Source organism: Hibiscus syriacus, unplaced genomic scaffold (genome assembly GCF_006381635.1).
Source record: "Hibiscus syriacus cultivar Baekdansim isolate YM2019G1 unplaced genomic scaffold, ASM638163v2 tig00112000_pilon, whole genome shotgun sequence".
NCBI lineage: Eukaryota > Viridiplantae > Streptophyta > Magnoliopsida > Malvales > Malvaceae > Hibiscus > Hibiscus syriacus.
Genome location: NW_024063235.1, coordinates 2,738,702 through 2,758,121, shown reverse-complemented (window position 1 = coordinate 2,758,121; position 19,420 = coordinate 2,738,702). Strand labels below are relative to the sequence as shown.

Genomic DNA, 19,420 nt, shown 5'->3' with positions numbered 1-19,420 from the left:
CAAGTCATATACTGGAAATAATTTTCAAACATTTCTATAAAGGGTTTTAAAATTCAATCTAGTCAAAAATTATTTTTTAACCCAACAGTATCGATACTTCAAGAATAGTATCGATACAATTAACCTGAAAATACACTGAGGTATCGATACTGCTCATAGGAGTACCTATACTACTGGAGCTTTACAAATTCTAGTTGGTTGTTTTAGTACATATATTGTGCAAGTATCGATACCAGTATCAATACTCAAGCTGGAGTACCGATACTCCCTTTATGTTTTTGACAATTACAAATTACAAAAGCCTATTTTCGTATTGATACTATACAAGTATCGATACCAATATCGATACTCATATTGAAGTACCGATACTCCCCTCTCCCAATGGATAGATTTTTGTAATCAATGTAGGTAGTACCGATACTATAAACATGAGTATCGATACTCAAGGCGTTTAGGCAGAATTTATTGCGAAAACTCTCATCCCAACAACTCTATTAACTCCCACGACAATCCAAACAGCTAGAATTGAATGAAGGGTATAAAAACAAGATTCAAGTCACATATAAAAACAAGATTCAAGACACATATAAAAACAAGATTCAAGTCACATGTAAAGACAAGAGATCAAAGAGAAAGACAAAGCAATCACATTAAGCCAAAATCAAAGTCAACATTCTTTAACATTCCTTTCGCTTTCAAAGAACATTTTGGCACTCATTTGTTTTTTTTGTCAAGTGTTCTTATTTGTTCTTGAATTGTGAAACAATTTCTTTGTGAGATTTTTCTAAGTTTGCAATTTGTAATTTTCTCTTTGAGAGAATGTATCAAGAATTTGAGATATAATTTTTTAGAAAATTGTAAGGTTGCATCTTATCCTCAAAGGTTGATACAAATTACTGAATTTGTGAAAATCCTTAGTGTGGATAGCTAAGGTAGTGGATGTAGACTTTAGTTTAGAAAGTCGAACAACTCTAAACTCTTGTGTTTAATTTTTCATTTTTCCTTTAACAACAACAACAAAACACAATTCCCATATGTATGGGGTAAGGGGGAGGTAGGGTAGTAGGCTGCCCCCCAACGCCAGGTTGAGAGTAGCTTCCGAGAAAGACCTCCGGCAGTCAGAAAATTAAAAATATAGATAAAATGCAATGCATGTATAAATAAATACATAAATACATATCTAAAAAGTATTCATATGCAGTCATTAAAATCATATGTGCGTTTGTAATGGGAATTAATCCCTGCAAAATAATCCCTGCGAAAGAATCTCTGCATATAGACAGAAACATAAGACCCGGCTAAATTTAAAAGAGGAAACATGAAGAGAATGATACACAGAAGTCAACGATATCAAGCCCAATTCTAATCCTTCATAAATACCAATAACAGAAACGTATAAAAAGTAGAAGTCATGGAAATTACTACAAAGGCATTAAAAGAAGACAGAGATGATACACCATATAGATGTGACCCACATTACTCGACTACCCTAGTTTTTAGCCTCCTTATTTTCCTATCAGAGGTCGTGTCTTCGGTAAGGGCTAAATCCATCAAATCAGATCTCAAGCAGTCTTCCCACTTCCGCCTTGGTCGACCTTTCCTTCTGGCACAGTCGACTGTAATCGACTCAACCCTCCTGACCGCATCCGATGGTAGTCGCCTAAGGACATCCCAAACCACCGTAGCCTTCCCTCCCTCAATTTTTTGGAAACAGACACCACCCCCCAAGGACATCCTAATAGCAGAGTTTGTCGTCATATCCCACAGAGTCCTACCACATGTCCATCGAAGCATTCTCATTTCTGCGGCCTCTATCCTCCTTACGTGATCCTTCTTGGTTGCCCAACATTCTGATCCATACAACAGCGCTGGTCTTATTGCCATTCTATAAAATTTTCCCTTAAGTTTTAGAGGCACCTTCTTGTCACACAAAACTCCAGTAGCGGCCCTCCACTTTAGCCATCCCGCCTTTATACGGTGTGTAACGTCATCATCTACACCCCCATCTTTATGTATCATAGACCCTAGGTACTTAAAACAATCCTTTGAGGGGAGAACGTGTCCTTCTATGCATACTTCTACATCTTCATCGTTTTGGTTCCCATTGAAGTTTGAACATAAATACTCTGTCTTTTAAATATTGATCCTTAAACCTTTTTCTTCCAAAGCAGTCTTCCAGGTAGCCAGTCTACTATTCAACTCAGATTTTGTTTCAGCAACTAGGACAATGTCGTCAGCGAAAAGCATACACCATGGTACACCGTCTGGTGTCGCACAATAGATGTCGTCCATAATCAAGGCGAAGATGTAAGGGCTAAGAGCCGACCCCTGGTGGAGTCCGATTTCCATCGGGAAAGCCTCGGTGCCGCCAACTGTAGTCCTGACGTAAGTAGTAGATCTACAGTACATATCACGAATTGCCCGGATATAAGCAGTTGGGATCCGTCTCGTTTCCAAAGTCTTCCAGATCGTATCGCGGGGAACGCTATCATAAGCCTTCTCAAGGTCAATGAACGCCATGTGAAGATCTCTAGACTTTTCCCTATATTTCTCCATAATCCGTCGAAGTAGATGAATCGCCTCCGTGGTAGACCTGCCTGGCATAAAGCCAAATTGGTTTTTCAAAACCCTAGTAACTTGTCTCAACCTAGCCTCTATCACCCTTTCCCATAGCTTCATGGTATGGCTGAGTAGTTTAATACCTCTGTAGTTACCACAACGTTGGGGATCTCCTTTATTTTTATAGATTGGTATCACCGTAGACTCTCTCCACTCCTCTGGCATCTTGGCAGTCACTAAAATAATATTAAAGATGTTGGTCAACCACTTAACTCCCTCTTCTCCTAGGGCCAACCACACAGTGATAGAAATTTGATCAGGACCGACAACTTTGTCCTTTCCCATCTTTCTAAGAGCCATTTTGACTTCCTCAAACCCAATCCTACTTGTAGGGCAGTCATTGGCCGTAGTATGATAGTCGGATGACCCATCAATGATACTATCTCTACATGGAGAGGCACCGTCATTAAATAAGCCAAAGAAGTAACTACCCCAAACCCTCTTAATATCGTGATCTTTCGCTAAAAGAACACCATTGTTGTCCTTAATAAACCTAATGTTACCTAGATCCTTTTTCCTAATCTCCCTAGATTTTGCAAGTCTGAAGATTCCATTTTGTCCTTCCTTGGTGTCTAATCTCTTGTACATTTCCTCGTATGCCTTATCATTTGCTTTAGCTACCGTTTTCTTGGCTTCCCGCTTTGCCTCCTGGTATCTTTGTTTAGCTCTCGACCTTTCTTCGTCGTCATTGCATTGTAGAAACTCCTTGAAGCAAGTTTGTTTTGTCTTCACCTTAGTTTGGACTTCGTCGTTCCACCACCACGATTCTTTATGTTCCTTGGCCTTCCCCGTCGACAACCCAAGGGTGTTTTTGCCCACCTCTCTGATGGAATTTGCCATATTTTTCCATAACATATCTGCATTATTTGAGTTTGTAGTTTCAAAACCTGTATTAGACAAAACCTTACTCCTAAAGTCATCAGTTGTCGCTCCATGTAAGTTCTTCCAGAGGATCCTAGGTTTACCAAGTTTAGCCCTCCTATGAGTGCTCCGCCCGTGGGGTACGCGGAACACCAAAACCAACAATTTGTGTTGTGATGCACATGCCTCTTCAGGGAACACCTTACAGTCAATGCAAGCCCATCGTTCCCGATTTCTAACCAAGATGTAGTCGATTTGGGTACAATGTCCCCCGCTATGAAACGTAAGATGTGAAAAATCAAAACCTATAACATAAATTCATAATCCATAAGGGTTTTATAATAACGCAAACAGATATTCAAAACTTGATTGCTTAATTAACCGAATCTATATTCAAAATTAATATCAAGACATAAAAATCAATTATTATCAAGTTTTAATTTTTCTAAATGTAATAATCATATACTAAACTGTCATGAAATCTATTTTTTTGAATCTTTGGTTATTATCTTTCAATAAGATAGAGTTCCCTTTAGTATAAACTCTCTGACGGAATAACAGTAATACGAGATAAATCTATTTCTTGGTGCCATAACCCCTTTATATAGCTGATTTAAGAATCACTTGTACTTATAACTCTATCCCTCATCAGATTATAAATACAACATTTATAGTATCTACACTTTTATTTCCATGACACTTCTAATACCTTATGATTTTATAACATAATTGGTCACTTAATTTATGTCATATTTTATGATAACAATATACATTAAAAATATATTCTCATAATTATGGATTTTAATCCAACAGGCATAACAATGGTATTTTTAATAATGATTTCGTTCAAGTAGAAAGTATCATTCAAAGCAGCAAACGCTAAGCTAGAAATGCCCTACTCGTGCAAAATTCAAGTAGAGCTGGAGGTACAGTGGTCATGCGTCGGAATGTCATCACCTCTCATAGGAGCTCAATTTGGATGGAGAAAAGAAAACAACGTCGGGTTAAGCGATGTGTAGCGGAGTGCTCCGGGATTCCTCAGGCCAATGGATTCAAGGGTTTGCGAAAGCCACTTCCTGCTGCTATTCAACTTTAGATGCGGAACTGTGGGAAGTCTAAGAAGGCCTATGTTTAGCACAGTGGATGGATTTAGGACACATTACAGTGGAGTCAGAAAACAAAGATGTGGTGATACTGTTAGATCAAGGAGCAAACATGGAGTGTACATCGGACATCGTAGATATGATAACGAGAGATTGACACGGAAAAATCTCTCATCTACTTCAACAAGGGAACAAGATAACATTAACATACCGTATGGGGAAATTGGCGTGGGACATTCCCTTCCGGTTACAAGCTTTCTTTCCTTTACCTGAACAAATAAAGCTCATCTCGTTAGAAGAAGCTTTTACTTCTGTGGTTCAATCTGTGGCCTGAATCCCTAGGCTTTGCGTGCATTAAAAAAATGATAACCGCCATCATAAAGGCTCAATTTAACATATTTTTTTTAGTAATAACCCAATTGTTCCATTTACGAAAGTAAAAACTCATTTGATTTTTGGATATAAACAAAGAAGCTAAATGATATATATAATTTTTGCATGATTAAATTTAAATGTGGAATTGAGTTAAAACTATAGATCAAATCTTTATATATATATATATATATATATAGGAACTGTTATTATGAATATCACTACTATAGCTATTTTCGATCCAACTCAAATTTTCACCAAAAACGAATAACAAAATAAGGATCCTCCGGCTAATAAAAGACAAAATAACAAATTACCAACTCGGGCACACAGCTTATTATAATCGCGTCGCACCGCAACGCTCTTAGCCTCTTCTATTATTTCTCCTTCCTTTCATTCGTTTCTTTCATAGTAGTGGAAACGATACAAAGAAACCTCGCTCTCTCAATTCTCGTCTCTCCGTCTTGATTACCGAGAAAACGTTCGGACTCCGGCTCCTCCATTTGTTTTCTTTCGGTATGGAAACGGAACTTTCGGATTAAATTGTTTCCCCTTTTTGATGTGCACGCTCTGTCTTTTTAGATCCGTAATTTGACTGTTAGCTTCTGTTTTCTCTTTTGTATTATTTCTCACGAATTCAGTGTTTTGGTTTGAGCTCGATTCGATCTTTTCTTTGTTTTTCTCTGTGTAGGCAACAAGCGTCTGAATAGCCAGCACGATGGTTTCCTTTGAAATGAGCGATCGAAAGAGTAAAGCTCCTCTGTTGATTTGTTTTTGTTTTTTTTAACTTTGATGCTTCTTCCATTCAATTAATGATTCTATGAATTTGTGATTGTTTTTGTGAGAGTTCTGGTGATTTGGTATGATCCCTTGAAATTCTAGGGAAATACGTATAATAGCTAGACTTGGGTATTATAGGCTTATATCATAAGTACCTAAAGTATATCACCTTTTTCATTTAAATATCTAAAGTATTTTTTTGGTCAAATTAAGTATTTAAACTTTTTTTTATCAAAATAGGTACCTAAATTTTTCATTTTTTTCATCTAAGTACATAAAGTATTCTTTAATTAATATCACTTGTCAACTTTTTTAGAACTTAGATGAAAAAAATTGAATACTTTGGGTACCTATTTTGACCAAAAATACTTTAGGTGCCTATTTTGACCAAAAAGATAAGTTTAAGTACTTATTTTGATCAAAAGTTACTTTAGGTACTTAGATGAAAAAAGGAGTATACTTTAGGTACTTATTTTTAATATAAGCTGGTATTATATGCACTCTACGGACCCTTTTAGGTTATTATGCATGTACGTTCTAACTGCTGCTTAGCTGGAAAATTCTTTCACTTGTTCATTTTATTTTATATTGATGTTATTTGGGAATGATTTAAAGGGTGATTTATGTTTATAACTGCTAAGTTTTAATACTCTCGTTCTTTCAATAAATTAGGTATTTCAATAGAACGCAGTTCCAATTGTTCGCTCTAATTTTGTATTCACTTTGTTTTTTCCAAAGTTTGTGCACCATGCTAATTCGATGGTGCTTACAATGATATTGCTCAAGGAATACAAAGTGATAAACCCTCAAGCATTTGGATTTTGTATATGAGATGCTAATTGAAGACCGTTTAGGATCATGAAATTTTCCTAGGAGAATTTTAGAATGATCTTATAATATTTAAACAATATATGAATGATTTCTGGTAAACAAAACTTCTTCCAACACCTTGGATAAATGGGTATGGAACCATGTACTATTTAGTTTACTCTGGTTATCTAAAACTCTAATCTTTTAGTTTAAACTAAACCTGTTTTCTGAACAAACTATATGTTTAGTTATGTGGATTGTTGAGATAGAAAATGCTTGGAGTCAAATAGAAGTTGTGACTTACATGGATTTAGCAATTGGAGGCTTGTAACTTAGTTTGTCATTAATATTTTGATTTTTGTTTGTTTTATTCTATTAACCTTCTGACATCATGAAAAACAGAAATTGGGTTAGGATTAACGGGATTTGGTGTATTTTTCTCAATTTTGGGAATTATCTTCTTTTTCGACAAGGGATTGCTCGCCATGGGAAACGTAAGCTAACTGACCTCTATTCCAAACTGTTTCATTTTCCCCTCAATTCAATGCTTAAATAACACTTTTTATTTTTCTTTTAAAATAGATCCTTTTCATATCAGGAGTGGCCTTAACCATTGGTCTGAAATCCACAATGCAATTTTTCATGAAGCGCCAAAATTTTAAGGTATCACTTGCTCTCTCTCTCTCTCTCACACACACACACGCACGCGCGCATGCGCGCGCACATACACACACATTATGCACTCATTGTTCATTTTTCTATCATCTGTTGCTATTGAATGCAGGGAACGATTTCATTTTTTGTTGGCTTCTTTTTTGTTGTCATTGGTTGGCCCATCCTCGGTATGATATTTGAGGCATATGGATTTATTGTGCTCTTCAGGTGTAAATGAAATTTTAATTATTTTGAGTTATTGCAAACCAGTGCATGATATTTGTACTTCTCATTTACCATCCTTTTTTCCTTTCCTTTTGCAGTGGCTTTTGGCCGACATTGTCAGTGTTTATACAAAGGATACCTATTCTTGGTTGGCTTTTCCGGCAACCATTTATCCGATCGGTATGTTTAGTTTGAAAGTCGAGTAAATTTTCTTTATAAACTGTCTGCTGGAATTACATGCTTGTATTCTATAATTTTATTAGTTCTTAGTAGGTTATTTGCATGGTTCAAAATCTGTGCAAAATATTAAAAGCATCCTAAAACAGTTTTAAATTTTGAAAGGCTAGAGAATGTGATCTTTAGTTATCTGAGAGTATGAAAGAAAACTTGAGCACTATCTAAACCCTAAGTTCACATTGATATTCATGACTAGCTCATAGGAGTGAAATCTGATGACATTTTATTGTGTATTTAATACATGAGCTCCTGAATTGACATTTCTTTTATTTGCTGAAAGGAGAGAGTTATTCTGTGTTTCTACGTGACTGAGACTGGAATAGAAATTGGAATCGTGGAACTGTAAAATTATAGTCAATTATTGGATTGTTTAATTCATTAACCTCAATTGAATAGGTTGTTTACTGAGATTTTGGTTGTTTTCATCTTGCTTTTCAACGAAGTACCGTTTCCTGTTGCAAGTATTAATATGATACAAACCCTTGGTTCAAGCTCTCTCTTTGATATAGGAGAATGATGGCATAAGAATATAAAAGAATTTGTGAAGTTCACAATATTGCCAGGTGCACATTTACTTCCTCTCGTCAGGTACCTTAAGGCAATGATGACTTAAACAATTGATGATTGCCTTTGAGACCTGCCTCAGTACCTCACTATCTAAACTATATTCATTTCGTTTTCTCGATTGGGTAAACTTAAATTCAAGACCTTATTTAAGAAGTCTTAAAGTTTGTTGTGTTCGTTACTGAGATGTGAAAACCTTGTGAGATGATATGCATTTAACCATCTTTTGTGTGTATCTGAATGGTATTCATTTAACTATATTTTGTATGTATCTGATACTTGAGTTGCTAAGTTCCGGGTCATATGGCTTGAATTGAATCACAGCTGATATGATGGTTAAGAAGAAAATCAGCAATAAAATAGCAAAATTATGACTGAAATACGAAGATGGAACTCAAGAAAAACTTAGGGTTAAGGAAAACCTCTTGTATTCTATTAAGTCGAAGAAAATAATATGGATAATTGTTTTGGTCGTCAAGGCTACAACTCATTTATATAGGCTAACTTTCTTGCAAGCAAAATTTAATCATAACCCTAGATCTAAAGCACTTAACAGCCCTATCCTTAGCTTTCTACCATAAATATAATAATTAATAAATATTATAAAATAAAACTGTATTTCAAAATTATGCTCCTGCATCATGATGTGACCCCTCTTTTAATCTAGTATTGAAGGTGTTTCTTTAAGGAAATGAATGAACGAACATTTTCCCTCTTTTTCCATGGTGCAGTGGTTAGACAGAAACCAGGGCAAGAGGGTACCTGTGTAATCCCACATACAAGAGGAAGTGGAACAAGTGGTGGCCTAGATGACTTGCAAGTCTGTAGAAAATCTCTTTAAAAACTGTTCTGCTATTTTCATTTTTAATTTCCTGATTTGTTGATATGGTGATGTAGAAAATTCATGCTATACGAGTTAGGAAATATTCTGATTGAAGCAAACAGAAAGAAAAAGAACAGAACTGCAGTAATTCTAAAAGAAACTTTGTGGGTTTTGAATTTTGTCTAACCAGGTTTTGTTTGCTGAACTAGAGACTTAAATTGGAGAGTTGAGTTGAATTGACCGTTTTAAGGCCATATATTTTCAGTTGAGATGGGTCCGGATTCTTTCCATTTTATTACTTTTCAATACATTTTGAATCATTCTTTACAAATACGATTTTCGTGACTAACGAGTCGGTTTTACAAATGTGAAGAGAAGTAAAAGTAAAGGGAGAATATCTTAAAAGAAATATGAGTGAGTGCGCAGGGCAAGAGTTAATACTGTAATTTAGTTGTGATGTGACGAAATTCAGTTAATATCTGAGTGCACTTCTAATTTCTGCTTAATACTTATTATTATAATTTTAAAAAGCTAATCACTTCTACTTTATTACACCCTTTTTACTGTAATTCGATTTGTAGTCAATCGAATGTTCTTTGGTTTTAATTTTAGTCTTAATATAAAAATAAGTTTCTAAATTATATTCAGAATTAACTTTTTGGTGTATGAATTTTTCGTTAAAAATAGGTGCATAAAATTTTTTCCATTAACTTTCAGGTGTCTAACGTTAAAAAATCGTTACGTTGTGTCCAGATTTTTTTTTAAAAAAATATATTTTTAAAATCTAGACACGACACGTGTTATTTAACGGTTTTTTAACGATAGACACCTAAAAATATAACGGGGAAAAATTTATTCACTTATTTTTCACAAAATTTTAGGCACTAAAATATTTTTCGATACATTCTTTAGGCATTTATTTTTATATTAACCCTTAATTTTATAATAAAAGTAATAATGTGCAATTAATTATTTGTTCAATTATTATTTTTTGGTTTGTATCTGTACAAAAAGTGTACCATCGACTGACCACATGATTAAGTATGGCTAATACAAGGTTCTTACGTCTTGGTCGAGTGTAGTTATGCTATGTATTGATATCCATTTTTAAGCTGAATTAAGGTGTAATTAGTATTACGAGATTCACGTGTATATTTATTAGAAAATGTTTCACTTCCTTTCAGAAGATTTAAACATATGTAAATAAGCGTAATTATATATGTTCAAATAAATGAAGTAAAATTAAAAAAAATGAATTAATATAACAGATTCTATAAAATTATCAATTAAGAAAACATAAATACCTGTCATGACTCGCCTATCATTAATATTTAAAAGTTAATCCAAGTTTTCCAAAAAAAAAAAAAAAACAGGCATAGTATGACATCAAAATACATACATGGGTTGATTTTCCCTTAGCTATCCATTACACTTACGTTGACCGATGATGGTGGCAATGACTAATGATCAGACGGTGACAACAGCTGTTGACGGCGGCAGCAGCTAGGGATGCAAAGAGGATTGAGAATTTTAGAAGCTTGAGACACATTTAAAATTTTAAAAATACTATGGCTGATTTGAAAATTAATAATAATTTTCAAAAGATTTGCCAAGTATTTTACTTTGAGTGATTCACGTAATTTATTAACATTCGTTACGTAGTAAACACTTCAAATAATTACTTTTATAACATTAGACACATACATTGACCAAAAAAATTAGGCACCTAAATGAGAATCTTTAAGCTAATATTCTAAAATGACATTCATTCATGCTGATGTTGTAAAACAAGAGCCGAAGTGAAACAGTACAGCTAGCAAAGGATGTATGCAAGCCACTGAAATTATTAAATTAGGAACACAGGCCTAAGAGACCGTCTTTAAGCTAAGCAGAATACTAGATTGATATTTCAAGCCTTCGTCACAAAATATGATGAAACAACATCAAAGCCTCTTCGCAGTTGCATCAAGCGCCACAATGATCCTCCCAAGAGATTTTGACACCAAACACTGCCAACTATACCATCTGTATATTAACTCGCAAACCTGGAAAGACTACAAAGCTCCTAATCAATTCGAGTTTTCCTTCCCCATAAAAAATATTGCAACATACGGTACTAAAGGAGCAAAGATATTACTATCAACTTGCATTTGAGTAACAAAGAACGCTTAAAACAACCTTCAAGTTGAAACTCGCATTTAACAACCTTCAATCAGATACATAAAACAGACTTCTATTAGACACTACAACAGGCACCAATGTTAACATACACAGACCTTATAAGCCGGGAGCATTCAATGCATAACTCCATGTATTTTGCTAAACTCTAATGCCATAGTATTAACCAAATGGGTGATATCTTATCACTGTGGTGCTTAGAACAATCTACACACACCATCAACGGAAAAACCTTCTAAACATTATTAATGATATGATAATACCACCTTTGAGTACAGTAGACTTCGAATAGTCCAAATTCTATGAACATGTGGCTACAGTATAATATGGAAGCTGACATTTATAAAAGTCATTACAGGTTTAAACGAAATATTGACTTCAATGCTCGTCCATGTTCCTTCCATTTTGTGCTACTAACTTTTCTAGCCAAAACCAGAAGAGAAGGTTTATATCACATTACAATACAACTCTCTTATTTTGCGACTTTATATCTTAAATTCCAACAAAGTCTAAGCATGCTAGGGTACCAAAACCTTTTATTTTTCCCGAAAATTGCCTTTCATCAAAAAGTGGCAAATGCAGGAGGCTGAGATGGGTAGGGATTGTTAACTTTTTGAAGTAAACACTGGTTGGTCCAGATTAGGTTTCATGCAACTTCACTAATTTAGATCACCTTCTGCCACCACATTATTTTAGAAGAATACATAAAAATATTGATAGATTGGCAGAGTGATATCTCAATAGAAAAATACAGATGCACAAAATTACTAATAGATCACATCAAGAGGTGGCAAATGAGAGATGTTCATTGTATTAAATGACAGTACAAAATAATCATGCAGCTACAATCATATATATTAACTGGATATTAAGATTGAAAAATATATGTTCTCTCTTTCTAGTCGTATGATAGAATTAATATCATAATATAAACTAAATGATAAGAAATGATATATAAAGCCAATAATATTCAATGTTGTGGCAATAACCACATGGGAAGAGCAACGTTGTTGCTAAAAGTGTTGAGAAACCTCACATTATTATTATTTGCAATTTTACACTGAGAAATTTTAGTAGTGTTAACCAAAAGCTCCGGTATTTAAAGGTAATAAATAATGAATATTATAAATATTAGTGTTTAATGCTAACAAATAAACCCTAACTGCCAATTATCATCATCATCATAAGTAATCTAAGAAAAGAAAAGAAAGTAACAATGAAAATGCAATCAATACTGACAAAATAGATGAACAAAACAAGCACCGACCATAGCAACCTTGTCCTAACAAGTTAAGGGTGACATAACACTTAATAAAAGAGAAACTAACCATTTATCATTTTTTATTTTCTGGTTTTATCAAGAACTTCAATGTATCTCTTTGGAATTCCATACTGTTCAAGTAGATGTCTTGCAACATCATCAATCACACCACCTTGGATAAGAACCTCAAGCCCTTTCTTACCTACAAGACAAATCCATTTACATAAATAGTGCAAATATCTTGCATTCATGTGCTTGTTTAAAATTCAAGTGAATGGAAGTAAAACGGATAACATACAAAAAGAAACATGAATTTGGTTTTAACTTTCCGAAGGTTGACTTAAGTTCGAGCCATTTTGAGATTCTCGTAAAGAGATGTTTCTGATTTAGACTGGGGCAAGTTCAGGTTTTTAACTTCTTTAGGTGAAACTGAATTGACTTCATTTTAAGAGTTCTTTCTCTCTTGGGTTCAAATCAGAATTGAGAGGTTTAATATAGGTATGGAAGAATGTTATCATGCGAAACATGCAACCACCAAAGGCACTGCTGATTTTGATATTTTAAAAGAAAGAATTGATCATGAGAGAAGTCATGGAAAAATGTTGACAATATGTAATTTGATGAAACATGATGCAAGCAGATATGCCAGAAAGGTAATTATCCAATAAAACCCTACTGGAATATTGCGGGAGATGCATTAAGTTAAATGTATACATATATATATATGGAACTATTATTAGGTAGACGGCTACTAGAAAGTAAAAATATAATAAAAGCAAGGACAGGACAATGAAAAGAGTCCATTGAAGTGTTCTTTAGTATCTAAAAACATATATAACGGGACACTTGCAGCTGTTCAAACCCCGCTTATGGAATTTTTACTTTTCACTGGCAGTGTACCTAATAATAATTCTTACATATAATTGCTCTTGAGCGTGAGCAAGTAGCCAAGCTCAGGAATAGCTCTACTATTTCTATACTGGTCAAGCAATATGATCATATCTCATAAAAAATAAAGCATAAAACCAACCTGGCAATTCTGCTACTGTTGTACTGCAAGCAAACTTCTTCTGCAACTCTGATGCCAATGCTTCTGCACCTACAAGGAAAGTTTCTAAACCTGAAACTTTTGTCACCTTTTTGTTCCCTTGCCTTCGTTCAGTCAATATCTGAACAGTTTTCAAAGCACCTTTCCTTACAACAGATTCACTTCCTCTAGTAACAACGTGGTGGGCCTGCATCCGGCTTATAAATGTTGCACCTAAATCTTTCTTGTGGATCTCAGTAGGATATGTTGATCCTTTCTTGATGGCTCCCTTAAATAATGCATCACACAAAGATGCATCTAGTACCACAATGGCTTTGTTTGTTTGCTTCACCAGATTTTCTTTCTCAACGTACTTGAAGACAATATCAGTAGCTTCAGAAGCTAAGTGCAGTTTCCCAGTGTCAGCACCAACAGAAGCAAAAATGGGATTAACGTGCACACTTGACTTGTAGACCTCTACCACTTCAAGCACGTTCTGTGAAGGGCTCTCACTAGCGGCAGCATCACCAACCTGAACAACTTTCTCTACTGGTCTCTTTTCTGGCTTGAACTGTAAGTACTCCGGGTGACGTCGATTAACGGCAATTAACATAGATTCTTTTTTGTACTTGTCTTCTTTTACTGTGATCTGTTCAAACATTAACAATGATCATGAAATGCAAAATAAAACAATTAAAAGAAAAAAAAAACAAAGCAGCCCTTTCTAGGGAGAAGCCTATGGATGATTTTAGATTTTTCTGCTTGATCAAGATTTAAACATCTATAAACTAGGATGCACTTTTTATATCAATTTCCAGTCAGCATAGCACTTTTAGATGGATTAAATATGAACAGAGACTTCACCAGTTTGAAACTAGACTGTAGATTCCAATGCCATTAGTATTGGTTTCATCATTTCATGGGAGTTTGAGAATTTTCAAGACTATGAAAGGAAAACTGTGGTTAATTTCTCTGACGACAACAAACTTTCAAGGCAGAACAAAGTATTTTTACAAAAACGTTGTTTCTCTAACCAACCAGTAGTTCACAACCATCTTCTTAGAAAGTTTCTTACCTCATAAAAGCCCTAAGCTTTTTAAGTCTTTTTAGTGCCTAAACTCACAGAACCTCAAATCCCATAACCTTATTTTCAAGTGCAATAATAGATCAAAAGAGAACAAAAATCAAGATGCAGCCGGTGGCCCAATGTAAAGATCAGAATAAATGCATTTGTTTTCAGTTTCACCAATAATTTTTTTCTTATTCAGTTTAAGAAACTACATGCCAATTGTCAAACTTCATAAATTGAACCAACACTTGAAGAGAAGAGCTTAAAACTTGGCATCTACTTAAAGAAGCTTAATTAGATCTTAGTGGACACCTTGTTGGAAGTATACGTAAACATGTCACTTATGACTTAACACTGTTGTTTATTATAACTTTATTTTCAAATTTCACACAACACAATTTAACTCACAGAGGCATTATAAGACATTTCTATCAGCTTCCAATTATGTCAAGCTAATGACACTTGCAACATCAAAAGATAAAGGCTAGCTCATTCAACCCTCACATGACAGACTCTGCTTGCTTTTTTACCTTCTGATAAAGAGCATTGATCCAAATAACTGAGTAAAACCCAGATTATACAATAACACAAACTATTAAGTAAATGTGTGTAAGTGCACCCAATTTGTAAAATATCACACACTACTTTCAAGAAGAAAAAAATGTAGGAAACAAACCAGTCCTGTAGATGATTTGGCTTGTAGCCACTTTGATAACTTCTTATGAGATGATTTCTTGATATCTAATGTGATTCCTGAAGGCCTACAAGGTAACACATGGTTTGACCTACACCAATCACAAAACCCGGAAAGTAAGAAATTAGAGAAAATAGCGATTCCTGGTTAAATAATGAGAGGAAAAGAGGGAAGGGCTTCTAATCAAGTTTATCCATAACATTGACATCTAAAAACCAGTATCGTCCCATCAAACACGTGAGAAAATTTGGTCAAGCTTGTGTAGAAAATTGAGGTACCCTAGGCGTGGTTTTTGTTTTTTCTAGAATGCAGTGTAGAATAGTCATGAGTATATCTAGAGAAACAAACAAAAAGAAGCAAGTACTCTTTAGTTTATTCATAAATATAGATCATGCTTGGGTAAGCTTTTATGTGTCCCAGAAGTGTGTGACTGAAGAAGAGAGGAAGGGCCAAGAGAAAGAAAAAGATAAGAGCACTAATACCAATTTAAGTAATTTTACCATAGCGTGCTTCCAGGAATTGGAAGGTCTTTATCCTTTATTGTTGTATGAAATGCCTGTAAAAGGCAAATGTCCAAATGGGAATCTACGTACTCAATGGAGAGAGACGAGAGGTCAATATCTGATTTCATATCAGTAACATTAGCTGACTTCAAATCAGAGTCATCAGTGGTTATTTTGTTTGCAGATTTATCAGAACCATTTTGTGTGGAGGCAGAGAATGTATCAGAAATAGAATGATCAACATCAATGAATTCCTCAGTATTTTCATTGTCTATGAAACTTTCTGGAACATCGGATCCACGTGTTGCACCTTCAGATGAATCAGAAGGTTGATTTGATGTCAACAATGACGGATCCTCCACCACAACATCCTCCAAGAAACCTGGATTAGGAACATAATGACCCTCAACTGACTCCCTGCAAAGATCTCACATGCATGTGAATAACAAAGTCACTCATTAATCAACTTCTCAATTAGTTTTCAGTTATACTTGCCAAAGTAAATCGCGGTAATAGTGCATTATCCGTAAAGCCTTTCCACGCAAACCAGCTTTAATTGCTTCAGCACTACTCATAGTGGTGGAGCCAACCTGCATAGAAGATATCAAATTTTAAATAGATATAAGATGTGAAGCATAGAGAACTAGCAAAGGAAGAAAAGCAGATAAACTTTCAACATGCTTACTGCAATAGGCGCTGGATTGCCAGGAACTTTAACTGCCCATGGTTCCCCAGTTGAAAATGGAGTTAGACCTTCAGCAGGTACACTAATGCCAGGGAACATCAGATCTGCACCTCCAATGACAAATCGAGAAACCTCACCCCCCTTAAGCATAAAAGAAGGTAAAAGATCAGGGAGCTTCCAGAGAGCAAAAACTGCAACATAGAAAATTAAGATAAGAAAACATCGTACATAATGAAAGAAAGAGCTTCACCATTCGACGTTTCCAAATAAAGTTTATCTGAAGTTAATATCATTAGCATTCCTACGGCCTTTATGTTTTATCCATCAAATTTTATTTTGGCCAGGCATTAGGTTAATTTAAGTAAAGTTGACAGAAACAAAAATGCCAGCCATGCCACAGAAAACAACAAATTTCATCCAAATATACTAGAGAATAGAAGATACAAACCAGTGGGGTAAATTTCGGAGCCACGGCCATCAACATCGAAAAATAGCGGGTAGCCCCCTTCCACACCATACACAAGGACTCGATTTGGAAACTTGGAAACAGTAATCTCAGCCTATTAAAGAAGGAAAGATGTTGAATAAAAAGGATCTGAAACGCAAAGGAGACTAACAAAAAAGAAAAAGAAATGGGTACCTTGGGAGGAAGCAAGGCTTCTATGTCAGTATCGGAAGGCCTGGGGAACCGGTCGCGGATGGTGCGCTTTAGCTTCTTCCTGTCGGCTCCCGATAGCCTCTGCTGGGCCTTAGCTTCTACTGCCTTCTTGAACATTTTGTTACCGTCGATTAATGAGACAATGTTACTTTCTGGAAGTAGACGATAGGTTTACGTACCAAGACTGAAAAAAAAAATTGGGTTTTTTTTTTGGGTGCTTTTTAAATAATTAAAGATGTTTGAGTAAATTTTTTATTCGCCTCCATCAATCTTCAAATAATCAATTGATCCTAATATTAGTTGAATAACACAGGTTGAAGATCTTCCTACTTCCTCACTTGATGCACCCGTGACCGAAGAGGTAGGACCACCAAATGATCGAGATAACCTTATTGACGATTCAGTGAAAGCCTTACTAATTTTAGTGAAAGATGATAAAACTTTTATTCCACTAATTCTAGACGATGACACACTAATAATTGATGATTTTGATAACGCTGAGACTTTTTCAAAGGGACAAGGTTTTGATATAAAGGTGATGTCTGAGAGGCAACGGTTTCACGTGGTAATGTATTGTAGAATACTCCGCGAGGTTAGGCATATTCACCAATACCCAGTCAACCCCAAATGCCTCACTATCATCATCTAGTTACAATGCATGAAATAAAATATAATGCCATGAGGAATCTTGAGATTCCTGATATGCCAGATATATGTGCAACCCACTCACGTACCTTCAACGACGGATCAACAGAGTTGGCAGTTGGTCCTAGTTTGAAACTAAGAAGGATGCCCAACTAACAGTAAATGAGTTTTGTATCAAAGCTCATATAGAATTCAATGTGGTGAAGTCTGATCAAAAGACATATTTTCTCAAGTGTATAAACAACAATGTCGGCTATAAGTGGAGGATACATGTTTTATACTTACAGCAGAAAATGTTGTGGAAAGTCACAAGGTTTCACAGCCAGCACAGTTGTATGTTGAGCTCCATGACAAAATACCACAAACACTTAGATTTTGATGTCATATGTTCATACGTTAAGCTATTGATGGAGAAAAATCCAAGGATCCTAGTTTCAATGATAGTGGCATCAATCCGGAATACATTTGGTTATATTTCATCTTACTATAAGTTGTGGATGGCGAAAAAGAAACCTACGGCACTATTGTACGGTGATTGAGATCAGTCGTATAATGAGCTTCCACATATGTGGCACACAATGGAATTTTTCATCCCAAGAACCATTGTTCGATCTTATACTTATCCCGCGACCACGTTTGATAAACATGTTATCACGGGAAGAGAGTTTTTGGAAGCTTGTTTCGAATTGTAGATGGCATTTTTCTATATGGTGTATACAAACACGTCCTAATGATACTGTTGCACAAGATGGTGGCAGAAACATTTTCCCCATTTCTTTTTCCATTGTTAAAAATAAGTCAGATGAAACATGAAATTTCTTTTTGTCCAACTTGTGTTCCCATGTTGTCACTCAAGATGGGGTTTGTATGATATCATACTGTTCACCTTGGTTATTGTCCACGATTAACAGATCGGGAAATAGGTGGTCGCCTCCCCATGCATTTCTGGCATATTGTATATGTCATATTGCTTCCAATACTATGACGAGGTTTAAGAATAAGAAGATCAAGAAAGAGATTATCAATATATGTAACTTATTTTTTTCTCCTTTATTTATGTTATTCATTTATTATTATTCTTAAATCTAACTTTTTTCCAAGATATACTTTACTACAATTGAACTTCCGTGCAAGGCTGGAAAATCTGAGTAAATATGGAGAAGAGGTTTATAACTTTGAAGCTAAAGTATCTCAAAAAAATGGTCACATACGTATGATGATCAGAGTCGATGTTACAGTTGTAGACACTAGTTTTTGTCCGCCTTTTTGTAATTAAATATATTAATATTATAAGTATTTATATTTATTATTTATTATTTTATCCTTTTTTTCAAGTCACAAGCCCAATTACAAATAGGACCCAAAATACAAAGATCCAACACCAAACCCAACATTATAACTGACCTAATTTTTTAAAGCCATGGTATGTGTTTTGGGGTTTGTTTTGAAACCCTAAGGTTTCCTACAATAGTCTCCATTGCCTTCCACTCGCGTCGTGTCCCACGCTGCCAGAGCCTCTATCGTCAGTACCACTGTTGCTGAAGCCATCCCTAACAGCTCCATCTTGCATCTACAATAACAAGTCAGTAAAAAAACAAATCAAATAAAAAAAATCAATCAATCCACCTAACACCCGATTTTCCTCACCAGAC

General features: G+C 35.1%; 2 protein-coding genes and 1 pseudogene across 4 annotated transcripts; 1 reads left to right on the top strand and 2 right to left on the bottom strand.

Moving 5' to 3' along the window:
- The first annotated feature begins 5,309 nt into the window (after positions 1 to 5,309).
- On the top strand, positions 5,310 to 9,374 carry LOC120174131 (vesicle transport protein GOT1-like). Its single transcript, XM_039181094.1, has 8 exons — positions 5,310 to 5,471; positions 5,647 to 5,704; positions 6,948 to 7,039; positions 7,128 to 7,208; positions 7,330 to 7,427; positions 7,523 to 7,604; positions 8,957 to 9,041; positions 9,123 to 9,374. The coding sequence occupies exons 2-7, from the start codon at positions 5,674 to 5,676 to the stop codon at positions 8,993 to 8,995; spliced, it is 423 nt and encodes a 140-aa protein (XP_039037025.1). The 5' UTR covers positions 5,310 to 5,471; positions 5,647 to 5,673; the 3' UTR covers positions 8,996 to 9,041; positions 9,123 to 9,374.
- Positions 9,375 to 10,854: 1,480 nt separating this feature from the next.
- LOC120174077 (eukaryotic translation initiation factor 2D-like) lies at positions 10,855 to 17,306 on the bottom strand. Of its 3 annotated transcripts, none has more exons than XM_039181049.1 (9): positions 17,106 to 17,306; positions 16,914 to 17,025; positions 16,466 to 16,656; positions 16,276 to 16,370; positions 15,778 to 16,197; positions 15,260 to 15,368; positions 13,518 to 14,163; positions 12,548 to 12,689; positions 10,855 to 11,103 (listed from the first exon to the last, which is right to left on the bottom strand). In XM_039181049.1, the coding sequence occupies exons 1-8, from the start codon at positions 17,238 to 17,240 to the stop codon at positions 12,568 to 12,570; spliced, it is 1,830 nt and encodes a 609-aa protein (XP_039036980.1). In that variant the 5' UTR covers positions 17,241 to 17,306; the 3' UTR covers positions 10,855 to 11,103; positions 12,548 to 12,567. The 3 variants fall into 3 exon arrangements, with proteins under 3 accessions (XP_039036980.1, XP_039036981.1, XP_039036982.1); XM_039181050.1 differs by having other exon boundaries at positions 10,855 to 11,102; positions 12,555 to 12,689; XM_039181051.1 differs by having other exon boundaries at positions 10,855 to 11,093; positions 12,555 to 12,689.
- Positions 17,307 to 19,230: 1,924 nt separating this feature from the next.
- LOC120174064 overlaps positions 19,231 to 19,420 on the bottom strand; it is a 42,451-nt pseudogene continuing 42,261 nt past the window's right edge.

Coding starts and splice junctions, on each gene's coding strand:
- LOC120174131 (XM_039181094.1), top strand. CDS start 5,674: ATGGTTTCCTTTGAAATGAGCGATCGAAAGA. Junction 7,209..7,329: donor TGAAGCGCCAAAATTTTAAG/GTATCACTTGCT, acceptor TATTGAATGCAG/GGAACGATTTCATTTTTTGT. Junction 7,605..8,956: donor GGCAACCATTTATCCGATCG/GTATGTTTAGTT, acceptor TCCATGGTGCAG/TGGTTAGACAGAAACCAGGG.
- LOC120174077 (XM_039181049.1), bottom strand. CDS start 17,240: ATGTTCAAGAAGGCAGTAGAAGCTAAGGCCCAGCAGAGGCTATCGGGA. Junction 16,657..16,913: donor CTCCGAAATTTACCCCACTG/GTTTGTATCTTC, acceptor TCTATGTTGCAG/TTTTTGCTCTCTGGAAGCTC. Junction 15,369..15,777: donor ATTCCTGGAAGCACGCTATG/GTAAAATTACTT, acceptor TGATTGGTGTAG/GTCAAACCATGTGTTACCTT.